Source organism: Chenopodium album, chromosome 15 (assembly GCF_948465745.1).
Source record: "Chenopodium album chromosome 15, dcCheAlbu1.1, whole genome shotgun sequence".
NCBI classification, from domain to species: domain Eukaryota; kingdom Viridiplantae; phylum Streptophyta; class Magnoliopsida; order Caryophyllales; family Amaranthaceae; genus Chenopodium; species Chenopodium album.
The window spans coordinates 5,563,715-5,583,846 of record NC_137848.1 but is presented as its reverse complement, the minus strand read 5'-3'; the positions used below and the strand labels follow the sequence as shown (position 1 = coordinate 5,583,846).

The following is a 20,132-nucleotide window of genomic DNA, read 5'->3' as shown; positions in this document are numbered from 1 at the left end:
TTTTATAAGGAAATAAGTGCACTATTATTATAACCTATGCTACGTAATACATATATGTATTTTTTTTTTCCCTTTAAAGTGGATTGTCGAAAGAGGGTACAAAGTGTATTGTAGATGAATAAGTTGGACCTATCTATCTATATTGTGATGGAATATTGGCAACAAATGGGTATTTGTTGCCGTACAATCCGGTTGTTGCGGGTTCGAAACACGTAGTACGTGTATCACCCTGAGACAAGGTATTAGTATTGTTCATTGTACATGCATGTATGTATGTGTAAGAAAGTACCAAGTACGAAGTATATTGGTTTATTGGATTCTTTCAAAAAAAAAAAAAAAAAAAAAAAGGTTTATCGGTTGTTCTTATTTGCTCACATATTCTACAAGGCCAGCTTTTCTATACAACAAGTGTATGGTGTACAACGAAATTCTGTCACCGTGCATGTAGCTTGTAACTTAGCCAAAGTACGAGTATATTATAAACAAGAGGCTCAATGTTGAGGCCTTGAGGGAATAACCCAAATTTTATATCAATAATTGATTGGATGAAATCCAATTGGGATTACATGTGCTCAAACTATCTTCCAATGTAAGTTTATTATTAGCTCAATTAGACCATTGAATGGAAAAATGATAGTTTTCAAATGGCTATAATAAAATTGTAATCATTATACTAGATTAAATCTTAACTATTCATTAAATTTTGACTAATCCAAATCGTTTATGGGATGACTTTGTGGTTTTAAAAAATATTTTGATAAGATAGGAAAAGGGAAAAAAAAAACCTACACGTTTTTTTAGTTTCTATCTTTTAGGCCTTGTTTAATTTACCTTATTTTTACTTATTTCAGAAAAAATAAGTTCAGATCAGAAAAAATAAGGTCAGATCAAATCATCGTTTTATGTGAAGTTTTTTTATCGCTAAATATCTTTAATTTCGTAATGAAAAAAATTATGAAAATCACATATTAATAAGATACACATTATTACGAATCTAACAAGACTCCACTTGATATATTTTTTCCGTATAGTTTAGGAAAAATTGTTAAAAAAAACTCCCAACTTTCGCCAGCTCGCCCAAAATAATCCAAACTTTAATTGGATTATTTATACCAACTGTCACGGTTTGAGTGTTCAGACACTGGATCGTGCGGCGCGCTCTTGTCTATTAGCGACAATGTCGCAAGCCTAGAACGAAAGAGGTTCGTGAGCACACAGCAACACGGACCAAAGGTATCTCAAGAAAGCACACATTAACAACGGGTGCGGAGTCGGGGCTTGTGACGACCGATACTTCGAAGCGGGCACAAGCGGAACCGACGAGATGAGGGCGTCTTTGAGGCTCTCTTGGTTTGGAGGGGATGCTTTACAACAAGGCAATCACAATATGTATAAAGGCTTAAAACAACACACAAGTCTTAAAGCAATAGCAACGAGGTAGGGATCCAAACTTTAGAGGTTATTCGCCTTAAATGGCCCAAGTGACCGGTAACCTGTTAAAGAAGTTTTTTTTATTTGTTTGTTTAAGTGACACGTGTTATCACATTGTTGGTTTTATTTATTTATTTATTTTTCTTTTAAAAAAATCACTTGTAAACTACCTTCTCCAACCCGGATTCCGACAGCCTACTCCCACCGTTCAGCTAGGTACCCCCGCCCTAACCATTGTCGGAACTTCCCTTCACCGCGTTGTCGCTGTCTCCGACACTTCCCCCTCCCCCTAACCCTGAACCACCTAAACCACCACTGCTAAACTCCTTACCAAAACCCCGAGACCCTTAAAATAACCTAACTTCACCGCGAAAAACCCTCAATTGGCCCTCCCCCACCCTCGGAACCCTAGCACCGAGGGTTTCGAGGGTGGGGAGGGTCGATTGGGGTGTTTTGCGGTGGGCCTGGGTTATTTTAAGGGTTTCGGGGTTTTATTTGCGGTGGAGGTTAGGTAGAGGAGGGAACGCCAGCGTCGGCTTGACGTAGGGAGGTTCAGAGAGTTGGCGCCGGACCGCCGACGTGAAGGAGGGTTGGCGACTGTGGTTGGGGGCTACGGAAGCCGCCGGCGGTGGTGATAGGGAGGTTATCGTAGGTAGGCCATTTTATTTTAATTTTTCACTTTTTTTTTGGTTTTCCCTTTTTTTTTAATTTTCAGCCAATCATGTAGTGCCACGTGTCCCCGTAACCTGATATAGCAGGTTGGATGATCGGTTGGGACCGTTTAAAATGAATAACCCCCAAAGTTTGAATTATTTAAAAATAATCCAAAGTTAGGATTATATTGGGCAAACCGACGAAAGTTGGGATTATTTTTAACAAACTTTATTCAAGAATCAATACTACTGGTAGTCTTTCCAAACAATATTGCTAGAGTTTTGCTGAACTCTCGTCTCTAGACTCCCTATAAACTCACCCTCACGGGCCTCACCTTTACTCTATAGTCCGTACTACTACAACTTGACAAAATTACATTGAAAAAAGGGGGTTACTAAATGCCATAATAGAATTACTTATGCCGCGGTATTAAATGACCCATGCACCCTTATAAATTCAATGTTTGACCTCATTCAATTTTTCTCACCAACCATTCCCCTTTCACCACCATCACCCTAAACACCACGAAGGTCGTCGGAATCATCCAATTTTCTCACTATCTATCACACCAAATCAACCACCTATCATACCAAATCAACCGGAAAAAGGAAGAGGCTAACGACAATGGAATCGAGTCATGGTAAGGGGGTTCATTTGCCGGGAAACGTGGGGAAATCGTCGGCCAATACGACGGTATGTTTTTTTTTTTATTTTTATTTTCATTTTGTTCGTATAGTCGCATGCTATATGCGGTTATACCGCGGCATAGTCGCATATAGCATGCGACTACGCCCTGGTGGAGTCGCATATAACATGCGACTGTGCCACGGTGTAGTCGCATATAGCACGCGACTCTACCACGGTGTAGTCGCATGCTATATGCGACTCCACCACGGTGTAGTCGCATGTCCACCGTGGTGGAGTTGCATATAGCATACGACTATGCTTTTTGTTTTTTGAATTTTTTTTGAATTTTTTTTGAATTTGAATTTAAATTTCAAATAATGGTTGTATTTTTTTTTAAATTTCGAATTAGCATTAGTAAATTAATTAGAATTCGTGGTTACATTAGTAATATAATCTGAATTATGGTAATCTTATTTTTTTAAAAAAAAATTTGAATTTGAATTTTATTTAGTAATAGTAATAACTAGTGAATAATAATTAATAAATGTAATGTTAGTTAGTTGGAAATCTAATTTTTGTTATTAATATGTAATTACTGTTATGTTATTTGAAAATATAATTGTTACTAATTACGGAGTAGTAAATTTTGTTTTGGCATTGATTTTTAATTTGTAAATATTTAGGATTATGTTGTTTTAAAAAAATGATTTCAATAGTATATTGTTTAATAGTAAAATTATTAGTAATAATAATTGAAATAATAATAATTATTGTTAGAATTATGAATATAATAATCTGAAATTTTATTATTATATTAAATAGCGACATGGTGGAAAATCAATTGCGGTGAATGATATGTTGACTGGCTCGGGGCCGCGACACACTCGAGCCCGAAACATCGATGCCTCTATTAGGAGAGAAAGGGATGCTGCACGATTGGGAAAGACTGTTGTTCATGGTGCTTCTGATGATGCATCTATTCCTTTTGATGACGAGCTTGATCACGGACGAGCTAGCGAGTCTGAGGAGATGGAGATGGAGATGGAGGACTTTGAGGGTAATTTTGATCAGAGTGGTGGGCATGATGACATATCAGGTGTAGTGGTAGGTAGAAGGGCTAGAGATGGTAGGTTTGTCGCTTCTGACACTGGTAGCACCACTAGTAGACGACGTACTATTAAACGTCAAAGACAAATTGATAATGATTCTTGGATAGTGAAGGAGGACATGCCCGGTGGGCCACTTGATGGTAATGCTATTCCTAGTTTCGAAGGCCACGTTGCTCGTATGATATAAGATGGAAAGAAGAGAAACTTTCTAAGGTGTCATAATAGGGAAAGGGCATGTTACCAGCTTCAGTCATGGTTTGCCACGCTTCACCCGAGCAGGTTGCAGTAGTTGAGGGTACAGGCTTGTCACACTTGCCTCAGTGTATGTTTAGACACCTTAATATACCTCTTATTTGTGCATTTGTGGAGCGGTGGCAACCTGACACTAACACATTTCACTTCCCTTTTGGAGAGATGACTATTACACTACATGATGTCTGGCACATTTTGCGCATCCCAGTGGATGGGCGTATAGTTTTTACTCAGGCTACTATTGAGGAGTTGCGCATACATGCTATGTAGTTGCTTGGAGTGGATAGAGATACACTTTTGGCACCTCCTACACCGCACTATTATAGTGGTGCGATTTCCATTGATTCCATTATCAACATTTGCTCAAAGTATAGTCCTGAAAAGCAAATTATGGGTTACATGTTACTATTTCTTAGTTCTACGTTGTTTGTAGACAAGAAGAGTGCTAGTAGGGTACGACCACCTGACATCCTCGAGCTCATTCATGGTGTGGATGATATTTCAGTTATGCATGGGAGTTGCCACTTTGGCGAACTTATATCGCCAGTTAGGGATTGCAAGCAGGGGTATATGCTCAGGCATTGCTGGTTGTTTGACATTACTACAAGCTTGGATATATGAGCATTTCCCACCGTTTCGACCTCATAGGGAGCGGTTAGTTTGTGCATCTCATGGGGCTCCGTGCCTCTACTTGGAGTATCAAGAAGGAGGGTTTTTTTGATGCTCTGTTGAGAGCTTTTCGTCAGCGGTTAGACGAGTTTGATTTGAACATGGTAAATTATAACACTTTCTACATGTTTTCATTAAACAACAATTAATGCCACTTTATTCATGTTTTTACTTCATTCCTTGCAGGTCGTTTGGCTACCCTATGGTCCAGAGCCAGCCTTAGATGCTCCTAGGACTGTATATAATGGATGGCTTCGTTATCGAGATGTCATTGAGCTGTACAAGCTCGATCGTGTCTTACGCCAGTTTGGTTATGTACAAATAATTCCTATGCCTATCAACCGTCCAAATTTCGCGTACAGGCCTGCAGATTCGAAATTGTATGAAGTTAAGTGGAATGTCTCAAGTGTTGAGAATGCTTGGATCTTGTATCCTAGAGGTTTCCGGTTGATTCTTGCAGAGTTCCAGCGTGCTTAATGTTCCTCTGATGTTGTAGATGGTTATTTTGACTGGTTTACTTACGTTTCACATATCTTTGTTGTTCCAGAAGTGGATGCGGTGTTTCCTGCAATTCCTGATAGGACACTCCCAGTTATGTAAGTTAATATTATTTTGCTTTAATTTTAATTTATCTAATATATCTAGTTTTGGTACTTATTAATATGCCATTTGCAGTGGATGGGACAGATTGCTCGGACCATTGAGGGTTGCGTCGATTGCAATCCACATGTTGCTGAAGTGCTGAAAGAATGGGATGAGTACGCTGGATGATTATGTTTTATTGATGCACTTTATGTTTTGTACTGGACGATTTGCTACTATTTTATGTTTTAGATTTGTTATGTAATTGATGGACTTGACTATATAACTATAACTTTTAGATAATTTTATGTGCTAGTTTTTATTTATTTATTTTACCTAAATTGGTAAGCAACTTCTACAAATAAGCATATAACATAAGCAATTTCTACACGTTAAGCATATAAACTACATTAAAAATGTAAGAAACTGATTAAAGTTAATTCCAATGTATCCTCCTCCTAAGATGATGAACTAGATGCTGCTATTAGTTGATCCCAATGTGCCCTCCTTTCTTGTTTAGTTGCTCCCAACCAATCACGCTTTAATCTCTATACATAAACCATGGATCAACAATAGGAGGTACTGGATAGTTTGGCGATAGATCAAGTCGAACATAATGGCGGCCAATGTGTGCAATGGCAATCTGAGATCGATCATCAGTAGATGGGGCTCACAACGGTAGCAATGTCATACACGGAAACAACTCTCTTCGTTGGCCAACTCCCTAAACCATAACTGCACAATTCCAAAAATTTGCAATTGGGTACAAATCATTAGGCAAGTCCATGTAATGGTTCGCGCCACAATGTCCACCGTTCCAGGTGATACAATCAATTGCTTGATCCAAGCCTCCGTGATACAAATGTATGTACTCTGGTCAATTGGCCTTAACCTCGTTTACAATTAGATACCGAGCCTATATCCAATTGTCTTGCCCACCTAATAAAAAATTAAACAACAAAATTTTAAGTAAAATCATTGGAACATAATGTGACACTTACTTTATGCAAAGGCTTACCTAAGAAAAAGTCTGCAACATATCGAAATCCACAATTTCCGTCACCCATTACATTGTTCTAATCCTCTACAAATGGTTTGATGATATTTGGAAGCCCATAAAGGTACGAAAAATCTGAAATGTCTCTTGCTCCTGACTAATAATGAATTATTATTTTTGTAGTTCAAATGAATATCAAAGTATAGTAAAACAAACAGAAAATACAAAACATAAACTAGACTTACCTCGACCTCCACTATGACCACCATCACCACGACGCCCACGAGTTCCACGTGTATACTCCCATGCACTACGATTACGTCGTGTACTATTTGGTGGTGGTATCCCTCTAGTAGTCGTGTTCCTGAGCGGCTCATTAACATCAAATTGATCGGAATGGAGATGTTCATCTATTAGGCGAGATACAGAACACATGACTGTCGGGTCACTTCTGGCGACCTTACGCACAAGACTCTCAAAAAATCGATTGTCCTGTGACTGATGACCAAGGTCATCCAATGGAGTTGGAACACAACCATCCTTACCAATCACCAGTGTCCTATAAAAGGGGTGCACTTGTTCTAAGTATAAGTTTGTCCCTGAATCCATGGCACGACGTATATCACATGCACAAGGAATCTGATGAGTCGTCTTATAAACGCATCCACACCGAACATTCACCTTATGACTTAACTCTCTCATTCTTTTCTTCTCATTCACCAACAACAACATACATTGGTGGGAGGTACGTCCATTAAGATGTTGCAATGGCATAACATCATATATCCGCCCATGACTACGTCGATTGCGTTCAAGTGCTTGCTTAATCTGTGTGACCTGATCTTCAATCGCCTTGTTTACCTTGGCCCATACAGAATCGAGAGAACTAGTTGAAGTTTCCAACCACCCCTTCAAAGATGAATGTGCACTTTTCACTCTACAATTGGTGACATTGCCGAAGTGAAGCACACCATTGGTCCAAAATTTCACAAATTTCTCCTTATGATTGTCTAACCAAGTGTTCTTCACATAAGAAATCACACCAGGAAATGCTACAAAAGATTCCTCCATTTGCCAAACCGCTCTATTATAATCATCCAATGTGGTGGCATTGAGAATTGGATTCCACCTTGTCAACCTGAAAATTTTGCCTTGGTCTTTATTATTCGTTATTTTCCCAACTCTATGCTGTACATCCTTGTTAATATGCCATGTGCATAGTAAATGAGCAGTGTCGGGAAATATTTCCCGACTAGGCGACATCAAACCCAACTCATAATCGGTTATAATAGCCGTAGGCGATACATCACTACCAACCAGCAACTTCAACTTATCTATCACCCATGCATAGCTCACAACGCTCTCATCCTTCATAAAAGCATACCCGATCAAGAAATTCATGTTACAAGGAGTAACACCAACGAGCTCCAAAAAAGACATTTTGTATTTGTTTGTCTTGTAAGTTGAATCAATGCCAATGACCCATGGATACGTGCGTAAGAGCGCTAGCGACATAGGATGTGCCATAAATACATGGGTTAAAACATTCGTATCCGGGTCAACCAAGCTCTAATGTGTGTACTGCGACTAGATAACTTCAAGGAAATATGTAACAACAGCTCGACCATCAACTTTTTCAAGTCTCAACCGATCCATAAAGTTGTAAATATGTCTACGATTGGGATGATCATTAGAAAATTGATTCCGCACAACCCCTAAGATATTTTGTGGCTTTACTTTTGCATCAGTCAGGTCACAAACAAGTTGCTTCGCACCCGGACTAAGCTTGCTCATTTGTCGATTGCTTTCTTCATAGACAATTAGCTCATGGTTGTGTTTTCCATATGCATCGGGACCCAAGACAATCTGCCATCCTTCATCATCAGAAACTTTATAACCTTTGATCAAAAACTTGCAACCGCAATGTTGAGTTTTTATGTTCGGTCGTTGCGCAACACTAAGATCTCTATTTTTCCCTCTATCTCTTGCACCACGATTGCATCTCACATACAACCATCTGTTATGGTTGTAAGAAATCACAAGTTAACACTTGAGTGTTAGTGCAATGTCTTTCGCCCATCGTGACAATTTTTGGTACGTTGGAAATAATCGATCGGTCTGAAAATGTGGGTAATAATTTACCCCATCACCGCCAAATTCTTCAATAGGATCCTATTAGAAAGAAAAATACAAAGTTAATTTAAATTAAATTTAACTACAAATTAAATTAAATTCCTTTGAAAACAAAAATAAAATTATTTTGTTTTTTTTTGGCAAATTTATTATTTTTTTTAAGCCTGTAAATTTACTAATTTTTTTTAAGCCATAAATTTTACTAATTAAATTAAGTGTATTTTTTTATTTTTAATAATTATTAAAAATTAATTAATATAAATTAAACGGTTTGCTTAAAAAAAATTAAACGGTACCCGGTCGCATGCTATGGTGTAGTCGCAAGTTACATGCGACTATACCATGGTGCAGTCGCGTATCACATGCGACTATACCATGGTGTAGTCGCGTATCACATGCGACTATACCATGGTGTAGTCGCATATAGCATGCAACCGGGTACAACGGAAATTGATAAAAAAAAGTCCGACATATACCTGTGTCGACGGCGTCGAAGGTTTATCGTCCCCACCAAGTGCCTCCGATATGAACGCATACCGTCGTCGACTCATTTTATTGGACGAAAATTACAATATTAGTGGTCAACCGTAGTGGAATCGGTCAAGTTTGTTGTTAAGGTGGAGTCGTGGTGGTGGACAGTCAAGGCGAGTGGTGGTATGGGTGGTGGAGCTGATGGTCAAGGTGGAGCTAAGGCTTGAGTGTGGTCAAGGTAGGACAAAGTTAGTAGTTAGTAATGGTTGGATTGTTATGTTACTTTCAAAATTACGAGGGGCATAAAAGTCTTTTAATACTATACCTTGAGTAATTTTATTGTGGCAAATAGCAATAGAAAAAAAAAAAAAAAAAAAAAAAAAAAAAAAAAAAAAAAAAAAAAAAAAGCCTCAAAACGACCTGCGTCAAATTAGAATTTGGAAACACATTTTCCTAGAGTTGATTTGTGTGGTAGCTGATTGAGCAGTGTACGGTGTCTCTCTTTTCCTATCAACTCAAACTAGTCAAATTAAAATCAAGAAGACGCGTATGACGTGGCTGTTTGATTCATTTAAATTTTAAACTGCGAAGAATATGTAATGGTTTTGTCAAGTCAACAAAACCGTAGACTCAAACATACTATATACTTCAAACTAAGTATATAAATAAGACTAATCTTATCTGTTTTATTGTTGAATTACAATCAATTTTCAACTCATCTTGCAAATTATATTGTTGAGCTTCCGTTATCAAAACAAAGTTACGTATTATCATCTTGCAAAGCCGAGTTAGAACAAGACTAGGAGAAGCAATGAGCTCTGATGGGAGTCAGAGTGACCCAGCTGGTTCCATTAGCTCCGCACTTATCGGTAAAAATTCAACTTCAACTTCACTTTGCAATATTTTGTTTAATTTGAATTACATTTCATTATTGTTCTAGATCCGAGGAAGTCGAGGTTAATTTATGTAATAGACAATTATTGTTTATCATATGTCATCATGGTAAGTAAATAAACAATTTTATCCAATCGTTATTATCACCACAGACCCTGTTTTTAAGGAAAAAGTTCATAATTTATTACCAAAAAAATAAATATAGAGTGATAAACTAAATAGTTTATCTTCTCAGAAATCAGCCTGTCTTATGTGGCTATGTGCGGCTAGCCACACCGTGGGACCGCTTGTAAAAGAACAAAATAACTCTATAACACTAATTGAGTAACCTTTATAATACTCACCGAGTAACCCCATTAACCCTAACAAAGTAACCCATGTAACATTAACCAAGTTATTCTATTACAGTAACAAAGTAACCCCATGATGATTGGTCATACGGTGTAACTAGCCATAGATAAAAAGGGAGCCCCGCTTGATCAAAATGATAAACGAAATTTATTGATCAAATGGCAATTCAGTAAATATTTTGCTTTGTTTTCCGTGAAATGGCTTAAAAAAATAGCTCAGTTGGTAGGTGGCACTTATGGACCACAATTAACGCCAAGTTAACGAGGGCGTTAACTCTAGAAGACCATCAAGTTACAAAATTAAGGAAAAAAAAAAAGGAAGCACTAAAACCTTCGAATTGCTCCACCAGATTGCTCCACCTTCAAATTGGTATTTTAGATCAACTATGAATTAAGTAAGGCTTTAGATTGGTATTTTTTTCATTATTTTTTGTCCTTTGCTTCTTCCTACTCCATTTCTTCATCCTTCATTCCTCCATCTTCTTCATCCTCCACCTTCTTCTTGCTTTCTTGCTCGTGAACACCATGTCACCACCACAATTTCGGCGAAAACGAAAACCCTAATTGAAAAAGGTGAAAAAAAGGGTATGGTTAACCCTTAGAGGAAAGGGTTACATCTTCCTGCCCAAATCTAGTGAAATTTAATTGCCCACCTTCAATGGTGAGTGCTCCGATCTTAATTTTGTGATAGAGGAGAACAATGTTCAGCTTTACAAGAGAGAGAATTTTTTTTTCTTTCTGAAAGAACAAGAGAGAGAAAATTAAAGAAGAAGAGAGAAAATGTTCAGAATAACCAGAAGACAGAGAAAATGTTCAATAACGTCCTCAAATTCACGTTTATAGAAAATGTCAGTTTTGCCCTTACATTTTCTTTTTTTTTTTTGAAAGATTGCCCTTACATTTTCAGATGAAAGTACATCAAAACCCCTTGATAAGCAAAACTTGTTTCTCATTCTGATAAACTTGAATTTGCTTATAGATAAGGATTTGTGTTCAGAGATCAAATTGTATTTTCTCATTATTGTTAATAAATGTGTATGGAAAGTACGGAGTATTACGAAGTATTATTCTTCATATGTTCTAAATACTCCCTTTGTTCTATTTTAATTTACCCACATTTCTTTTATTGATTTTTTTTAGAGAAATTTGATCACTAACAACTTATAAGTACTCCGTATTATTTTTAGAAATAGGACCCCATTTAATTCTTTCAACTGAGTAATATTTTTAAATGTATAAGAACCTAGTAGAGAAAGTATTAATAAATATATTTATCAATAACACTAAGGGTCTGTTCTGATTTACTGAAATGAGCTGAACTGAACTGATTGGAGCTGAACTGAACTGAACTGAACTGAATTGAACTGAACTAAACTGATTAGAGCTGAACTGAATTGAACTGAAGAGAACATGCCCTAATTTAATTTGCACGTGATTTTGTAATGCATTCTTTAATGAAGTATCAAATAAGGAAATACCCCTAATCTTTAATTTCTTTAGGAAAAAAAAACTAGCATTTTTAAAAACAAAGAAATAAATAAATAACTACCATATTCAAAATAAAAAAAAATAATAAAAAAAAACTACCATCCTTTTACGAGTAAGTTTTTTATTTGTAGGGAAGTCACATCCTACTATTAGCCTGCATGACTTCATTTATCAATTTTAAACCCATTAATATTTTTTTTATTAGAATAATGTAGATAATATTTCAGGAAAAACAAATAAAATTGATCCATATAGATTTCTTATATTGCTCACGTAATGTGCTTGTGTCTCCTATCTTTTAATATTTATAGAGCAGAATAAGAAATTGGTGTGTAGATGGTATTATACTCCTTCATTATAATATATATATATATATATATATATATATATATATATATATATATATATATATATATATATATATATATATATATATATATATATATATATATATATATATATATATATATATATATATATATATATATATATATATATATATATCCTTGTTTAACTTTACATTTGTCTAAAATGAATAACACGAAACTTTCTAAAAGATTGTACAAAGTATTATTTAATTACAATATTCAATGGGCATGTTGGGGTAAGCCAAGATGGCTTCGAGAGTGTTCATGAAGGCTTTAGGTATGGACAAAGGGACGCAGGTGGTGAGGCTATTAAGAATTTTGTCTAATCATATGATTTAATTTTGGCTAATACGTGGTTTAAGAAACGGGATTCACAACTGACAACTTTTCGGAGTGGAGAAAATGCAACACAAATAAACTTCCTGCTCACCAAGAGAAAGGATAGACAAAGTTACTTAAACTGCAAGGTCATCCCAAGAGAGAGTCTGATCACCCAACACCGTTTTTGGGTTATAACTAGAAGGCAAAGCAAAAAGGAAAACAAGAGGAGCCAAGGATAAGATGATGGTAGATTCTAAGGGATGCAAACGCTAAGGTTTTTACAAAAAAGATAACCAAAAGGAAGTGAATTAGGATGGAGAGGCAGATCCAGACAAGACTTAATTACGAATGAAGAATTGTTTCTTGAGAGTGGCCAAACTGATCATAGGAGAATCAAGGGGGAGAATTTCTATTTAGAGATTTACTTCATGGAAGAATAAAGATGTAAAAGTAATAATTAAGCAAAAAGAAGGGAATGCTATCAAGGGTTGGAAAAATGTAGAAGGGACGAAACCTTTGTAGCGTATAAGGAGGCTAAGAGTAAGGAAAAGGTTGTTGTTCGCCAAGTGAAAAAAAGGCTTATTAGGAGGTTTATGAAAATTTTGAATCCAGCTAAGGAGAGAGAAAAAATCATTTATAAAATGGCGAAGAAAAGACAAGATGCAAGGAAGGGTATTGGAATGGTAAAGTATGTTAAAGATATGGACCAAATTGTTCTAGTACAATATGAGGACATCAAGGATAGATGAAAGGGGGGTACTTCGATGAATTGTTTAATGGAAGTAATGGAGTTGTGATAGGAGATACCTCTGTGAGAGATAAATAAAGAAATCAACACGGAGTATGTGTAGAGGATTAGGAGATTAAAGGTGGAGATTTCATTTAAGAATATGAAGAAGCCTAAGAAGGTGGTTGGCTCTGATGGTAAACCGATAGAGGTGTAGAGATGTTTGGGTAAAATGGGTAAGATTGATATTGATTGGGTAAAGACCTCTATAACAAGATATGGAGGGCTACAAGGATTCCGCAAGATTGGAGGAAGAGCACCTTGGTCCCAGTCTATAAAAACAAAAGAGACGCTAAAGATTATTCTAATTAACTATCGAGGGATTAAGCTTATGAGCCACACTATGAAGTTGTAGGAAAGAGTGATTGAACATAGTTTGAGGGCATGTACAAGTATTCTGGATAACCAATTTGGTCATATGCCTAGAAGATCTACTTTTGTAGCAATCCGATTGATAAGACAAATGATGGGGTTTTATAGGGTAAAGAAGAAGGATCTTCATATGGTCTTTATTGATTTAGAGAAGGCATATGACAAGGTGCCAAGAGAGGTACTTTGGTGCGGAATGTTGATGAAGAATGGTATCCCACGAAGGTACGTGGACTTGGTTAAGGATATGTATCGGGATGTGTCAATTAATATGAGGAAATGTACATGGTGGGTTGAAAAAAGATTTTCTTATTACAATTAGCCTGGATTGCATCAAGGAACTGCATTAAGCCCTTTTCTTTTTGCAATGGTTCCAGATGAAGTAACTAGAGCAAATCAAAATGAAGTTCCATGGTGTATGTTGTTTGCGGATGATATCGTTTTTGTGGATGAAACTAAAGATGAGGTTAATGTCAAGTTGGAGCAATAGAGGAAAAGATTGGAATCTAGAGGATTAAAGCTAAGTCGGAGTAAGACTGAATTTTTGGTATGCCGCTTTAGTACTTAGAGGGGGGACAAGCAATGATGTTGTGAGTTTGGATGGAAAGGACTTAACCGTACCATGAGTGATTGTTTAAATATCTTGGGTCGATCATCCAGAAAAATGGTGACATTAATCAAGAAGTGGCCCACAAGATTAAGTTGGGGTGGCTTAAGTGGAGAGCTGCCACGAGAGTGTTATGTGACCGAAGAATCCCTTACAATTGAAGGAAAAATTCTACAAGACTGCCATAAGACTAGTATTGCTCTATGGTACGGAATGTTGGGATTCTAATAAGAAGGAACACATTAAAAAGATGGAGGTTACGAAAATGTACATGTGTAAGGTGGATGTGCGGGAACACTCTAAGAGATATAATCAGAATCAATAAGGTTATTCGCAGGCATGCAGACAAACTAAGGAAAAATCGGATGTGTTGGTTTGGGCATGTAAGATAGAGACCTAGGGGTGCACCGTACAAAAAGTGGAAGAGTGGGACCATGGAGGGATTAAACAAGGGAGAGGGAGATAAAAAAAATGACTTGGTTAGAAGGAGTTAGGAAGGATATGAACTACATGGATTTGCATGAGGATGGATGAGGCATTGCATGGAGGAGGAAGATTTTTGTCAACGACTACATGGAATAATCAAATTTGGTTCATATAGTCGACCTTACTTATTGGATAGATTAAGGCTTTGATTGATTGATTTATTGAGGAACATTAAAAAAAAAAAAAAAAAAAAAAAAAGTATGTAGTAGGATGTTTCTGTTGTGTCATTTTTCAAAAACTGACACCATAACATGATGATGTGCCATTTTATGATTGGTTCATTTTTAATTTATTTTTAAAAGCCTAAATATACTATACATGTATGTATAATTGTAAATACATGTATTTTTTTTAAAGAATACGTAATTGTAGCTTTTTAAAATCTATTTTTATCTTATTAAAACCATTTTTGAAAATTAAATTATAATTAAAATTTATAAAATAAAAAAATCATCATTGTTCATTGTTCATCATTCATCAACATTCTTAGGATTGTTGCTGGAAAAGAAGAAACCCTACTAAATAATAGTCACCTGATCGAAAAACACCCTAAAGTTGCAGGTAAATAATCAACAAATTGACCAAGAAAGACAGCCTGAACCCTTCCCAAAACAGTCTTAAAACTACACCAAAAACTGCATAAAAGTAACGAGAAAACCACACCAAAAGCTGACCCAATTTTGCTTCGCCTGAATTCATTTTCGGTTGCTTGAAAACTGACCAATACAAGCCGCCTGAACCCTGCCTACATCCGGCTGAAAGTCGCCACAAAACAGCCTGAAATTCGCTAGAAAACAGCCTGAATATTGCCAGAAAAACGCACTCAATACGGCACCCAGAAACTGCACCAAAGAATAGAGAAGACGACCTGAAATCCGCCCTGAAATTGCATAAAAAAGACAGCCTGAAAACGCCCTAAAACTGCACAAAAGAATCGAGAATTCTACTTGAATTTTGCGTGGAAAATGCACCCTGAACCACCAGAAAACGTTGACGCTGCCATGAACCCTTTGCCTTATCGAAGTACTCCTGAAAATCGTCGGAATGCTACCGGGAAATGATCGTGAAAGTGCACCCTACCCTAATTTTAATTTTATGATTTTTAGTCATAAGTATAATTTTGAAAATTAATTAGACTATAAAAATAAATTTTCATGATTTATAAGTGGAACGCTAAACGTCGCCCTCATTTTACATACTAATGCCCGCATTTTAATTTGATCAGACCGTTTTATCCTTCTCGTTTTCACTCTCAATTTCATTGCAGCTCTGAATTCTCTCCATTGAAACTTGAAAGCGCCTTATGATCTTTCTCCTCCATTGAAGCAAGCTTATGAGCTTTCTCATCCATTGAAGCATCCTCCATTAAAGTGGACTTATGAGCTTTTTCCTTCAATGAAGCAGATGCCTTTCTCCACTAACTCCACCATTGAAGCACCACCATCTCCACACCAACCACTAACCCCATCCCCCTCACTATCTCCTCATCAACCACCACCACTAACACCAACAGCCACCAGAACGACAGGACCACCATAACCACCATCACAGGCTTCGAAAGTTGTTTTTTTTTTTAAAAAAAAAGAAACTCCCAAATATATCGTAACCCGCTGGTGAAAACGCTAGATTTTTCGTTCTCACCTGTAGGTTACGAAATATCTAGGAGTTTCCACCTTAGGGTATCGAAAATTTTGGGCGTTTTTCAGCCACCATAAAAAAACTCCTCCGCATTTCGCACCCCTACTTAGCTTCACTACCTCTAATTGTTACAAATGGTTCAATGGGAGCAAGAATTTCAAAGAACATTATTTGCTTTTGTTATTTAAAGATTTCTACTTTCTAGAGTCCATATTTCAATCATATAAACGAATTGAAATGCGGGAATAATTTTTGTTGTTATGTGTTAATTTTGTCATATTGATTGTTGTGATATTTTGGGAATTGTGTATGATGTATTACTGTATTAGGATGATTATGTGCTGAATGGATGAAAGCTCATAAGCCACCTTTAATGGAGAATTCAGAAGTGATGGCTGGGTGAGAGTGAGGAGAGGGGAGGAGGGGGGCAAAATGGTCCACTTTAAGTTAAAAATAATACATAATATAAATACAATTTTACCATACATTTATTTTTTTGACAAGACATTAAAGTAACTCAAAATAAAATCAAAATACTTGAAAAGAGTCAATTAAATTTCGCCACATAAGCAAATTGTGGTGTCTTTTTAAAGAATGACATTGTAGAATTTTCATATGTTGGGATGGTATTATGCTCGTTTTGTCCCATAATATGATTGTGTACATTTCACTTTACTTGGTTTTGAAGATGTCTTTTACCATCATGCAATAACGAATTATAAAAGTTGATATTATATAAAATTAAGAGTAGCTTTGGCATTGCTGTGGTTTTCTTTTTTTGGTTTTTTTATTTTCAAAATAATATAATATATGTCCTATAATGAATAAAAAGTTAATCAAACTTATTAAAATCATGATAATTTTGAAAACTGATAATAGAAAAGTAAAGACACCTTTTTCTTGTTTCCTGGTTTAGGTTTTTTTGTTTTTTTAAAAAAAAAAAAATAGAAAACGAAAAACGAAAAAACAATGTTAAAGAAGCCTAAATTAAACATTTCTTAATTCTTAAATAAACATATAAATGTCAAAGAGAATTTGTGGTTAACGTTTTGTAAGTTCGACCTAGAAATGGAAATGTTTAGGCACTATATTACGTGACTTACAGAGTGCTACATACAAAGTATTTTGTTAACAAAGATGGTCCATTGCATACATTATCGCAGCTTCGGTCGTTGTGAGTTCGATTGCTTCTATAGCAATAGTGATTGCAATAATCTACTGCATAAAGAGGACAGGGGATGCACTCCCAAAATATGCACAAGCTCAATTGACCGTTGGACGTAACAACTCTAGCAAACAACAACAGAATTACAATTTTAATCATGAAGCAAACATTACTTACGCAACCATGGAGCGATTCCTTGGTGACATAGCACGAGAGCAGCCTACTCGATTTTCAGCGACCGAGCTTACTCAGTGCACCCGAAACTTTACTAAGGTACGTACTCACTATAATATAGCTCTTAGGCAACCTTACCTTAGCTTGTGTGAGCTTAATATATAGTTTTATTTGGGCTTATAATCGTATACAATTATCAAAAAGTGATCAAAAATCGACTTGGCTCGTATGCAAGTAACAAAGAAATTGAAGTACTTCCTCTATTTCCTTTAATTGCAAAGTACTTTCTTGACATATTTTTTTTGGAAATTAATTAAATTACATTAATAAACGAGCGAGCTTATCAAAATATTTACTTTGAGCACTAAAATTGAAGAAGGTAGGGTTAGAAAATATGTGTATTAATTATTTTTTTATTATTATTTTATCCACTAAAATGGATTAATCTCTTTCTCAAAGAGCATGCTAAGAAGGTGGGTTGCATTTAAAAGAAAGCCACAGAAGTATTTGATAAAAGTGTGTGCTAAGAAGGTGGGTTGTAAATAGATTACTTCAATTGGTATATTTTCGGAAATTCATTTTTAAAGAAAATAATTTTTCAATAAAAAATAAAATTGTAAAAAGGGTTTCCTTTGTTTGTTTGATTATAAGAAAATATATTTGACAATAAGAAAATATTTTTCCACCAAAATAAACCAAACCTAAAAGTTGAGCATGACCAACTCAACCAGACTAAAATTTTCTTAAAATTGCAGCACCTAGCCTGACCATACCCATGAAAGTCCATTATAATATGGTACATGAACTTCGACAAACCTACAAATTTTGATTAATCAACCATTGCACAACCCGTTTGACACTAAACATAGGAAAAAAGAATGAATTAATTATGCAATTCGATTGATTTTTTGAGCAGGAATTAGGGTCCGGTGGATTTGGTGTGGTGTACAAAGGAGAGTTTCCGAATGGGATTCATGTCGCGGTAAAAGTATTGAAAGAGAATGTAAGTAAGAAAGTTGAAGAACAATTCATGGCAGAAGTAAGCACTATGTGTAGAACATATCATATTAATCTCGTAAGGCTTTATGGTTTTTGTTTTGATCCAACAATGAAAGCCTTAGTTTACGAGTATATGGAACAAGGATCTCTTGATAATCTATTATTTCGTCAAAAAAGTAATAACATTATGTATGTAGCATTGGACAAGTTGCAAGACATTGCTATTGGTACGGCTAGAGGTATAGCATATTTACATGAAGAATGCCAAAAGAGAATCATTCACTATGACATTAAGCCCGGGAATGTACTATTAGATGCAAGGTTAAATCCGAAGGTGGCGGATTTTGGGCTAGCTATGTTATGCAATCGAGATAACACACACGTTGTTATGTCAGGTTGTCGAGGAACTCCAGGGTACGCTGCTCCGGAGTTATGGACTCCCTACCCGGTCTCTCACAAATGCGATGTTTACAGCTTTGGAATGCTTTTATTTGAGATTGTAGGGAGAAGAAGAAACCATGACACTAATCTTAGTGGGACTAGCCAAGAGTGGCTACCGAGGTGGGCGTATGAGAGGTTCGACAAGGGAGAGTTAGCAGAGATGTTGTCGCTTGTAGGTATCGAAGAGGACGATAAGGAGAAGGCAGAGAGAATGGTGAAGGTGGCTCTTTGGTGCGTACAATACTTGCCAAATGCAAGACCTATGATGAGTTCTGTTGTAAAGATGTTGGAAGGAGGGATTTCTATTGATCCACCACCAAATCCATTTGCTCATTTGCAGGATAATTTCGGGTTAATTAGTGAAGGTGATAGTAATTCATCATCAACTAAAAGCACTTCTCCATTAATCAAATCTGAGAGCAGCAAATTGGAGATTCAAATAGCCAATACTTATTGATTGTTATCATTGTTTAAGCATGTCTAATTTTATGTAAGTCAATAGGTATGATTGAGAACATATGCACAATAAAAAAAATAAAATAGGTATAGTACCCCTAGCATATCATCCTCTTCTTTAGGTGGTGTTTAAGGGTCTGTTCTGATTTATTGAACTTAACTTTACTTAACTTAACTTAACCGTACTTATTAAAGATGAACTGAACTGAACTGAATATTTTATGAGAGAAGGAAATTAAGAACTGAACTGAACTGAACTTATTGGAGCTGAACTGAACTGAAGAGAAGAGAACATGCCCTAAGTTAGTTATTTAATTAATTTTTCTGTTTATGTTACCTCAGCTCATCTAATATTTTCTTTCCTTTGCAATTTGAAATTGCAAGCTAATTAGGACACATGTTGCGACTAAAAAATAAGAACGAAGAAAGTATACTGAATAATAGGTAAGTAAATTTATTTTTGTACTTAAAACGTGTGTACAATGTATCTATCGTCTCACTCACTTTCAACTGATAATCCGATTGAGAATGGCCGAACAGGCAGTGATCATTCTTACTTCTATTTATAACTTTCTTTAATTAAAGATGCAAAATTGCTTAGTGCTTAACTTTTATATGAAATAAATAATGGTGAACTGTTAGCGTTATTCCTTTTTGTATGTCC

At 36.0% G+C, this 20,132-nt stretch overlaps 3 protein-coding genes across 3 annotated transcripts; 2 read left to right on the top strand and 1 right to left on the bottom strand.

Moving 5' to 3' along the window:
- The first annotated feature begins 4,744 nt into the window (after window positions 1-4,744).
- LOC145580662 (uncharacterized) lies at window positions 4,745-5,513 on the top strand. The gene is made up of 4 exons (XM_081637789.1): window positions 4,745-4,846; window positions 4,929-5,181; window positions 5,239-5,333; window positions 5,418-5,513. The coding sequence occupies exons 1-4, from the start codon at window positions 4,745-4,747 to the stop codon at window positions 5,511-5,513; spliced, it is 546 nt and encodes a 181-aa protein (XP_081493915.1).
- Window positions 5,514-7,908: 2,395 nt separating this feature from the next.
- LOC145580660 (uncharacterized) lies at window positions 7,909-9,005 on the bottom strand. Its single transcript, XM_081637788.1, has 3 exons — window positions 8,931-9,005; window positions 8,420-8,493; window positions 7,909-8,338 (listed from the first exon to the last, which is right to left on the bottom strand). The coding sequence occupies exons 1-3, from the start codon at window positions 9,003-9,005 to the stop codon at window positions 7,909-7,911; spliced, it is 579 nt and encodes a 192-aa protein (XP_081493914.1).
- A 515-nt stretch (window positions 9,006-9,520) lies between these two features.
- On the top strand, window positions 9,521-19,572 carry LOC145581710 (rust resistance kinase Lr10-like). The gene is made up of 3 exons (XM_081638737.1): window positions 9,521-9,794; window positions 17,397-17,671; window positions 18,489-19,572. Exons 1-3 carry the CDS (start codon window positions 9,737-9,739, stop codon window positions 19,467-19,469), a joined length of 1,314 nt encoding a protein of 437 aa, XP_081494863.1. The 5' UTR covers window positions 9,521-9,736; the 3' UTR covers window positions 19,470-19,572.
- Window positions 19,573-20,132: the final 560 nt, after the last annotated feature.

Bases quoted from the DNA above. Each gene is read 5' to 3' on its own strand.
- LOC145580662 (XM_081637789.1), top strand. From the start codon at position 4,745: ATGGGGCTCCGTGCCTCTACTTGGAGTATCAAGAAGGAGGGTTTTTTT. The intron at 5,182-5,238 runs GTTTCCGGTTGA...CTGATGTTGTAG, and splicing joins TTGGATCTTGTATCCTAGAG to ATGGTTATTTTGACTGGTTT. The intron at 5,334-5,417 runs GTTATGTAAGTT...TGCCATTTGCAG, and splicing joins TTCCTGATAGGACACTCCCA to TGGATGGGACAGATTGCTCG.
- LOC145580660 (XM_081637788.1), bottom strand. From the start codon at position 9,005: ATGAGTCGACGACGGTATGCGTTCATATCGGAGGCACTTGGTGGGGAC. The intron at 8,494-8,930 runs GTATATGTCGGA...TCTTTCTAATAG, and splicing joins CTTCGACGCCGTCGACACAG to GATCCTATTGAAGAATTTGG. The intron at 8,339-8,419 runs GTACCAAAAATT...CAACCATAACAG, and splicing joins ACCGATCGATTATTTCCAAC to ATGGTTGTATGTGAGATGCA.
- LOC145581710 (XM_081638737.1), top strand. From the start codon at position 9,737: ATGAGCTCTGATGGGAGTCAGAGTGACCCAGCTGGTTCCATTAGCTCC. The intron at 9,795-17,396 runs GTAAAAATTCAA...ACATTATCGCAG, and splicing joins CATTAGCTCCGCACTTATCG to CTTCGGTCGTTGTGAGTTCG. The intron at 17,672-18,488 runs GTACGTACTCAC...TTTTTTGAGCAG, and splicing joins GCACCCGAAACTTTACTAAG to GAATTAGGGTCCGGTGGATT.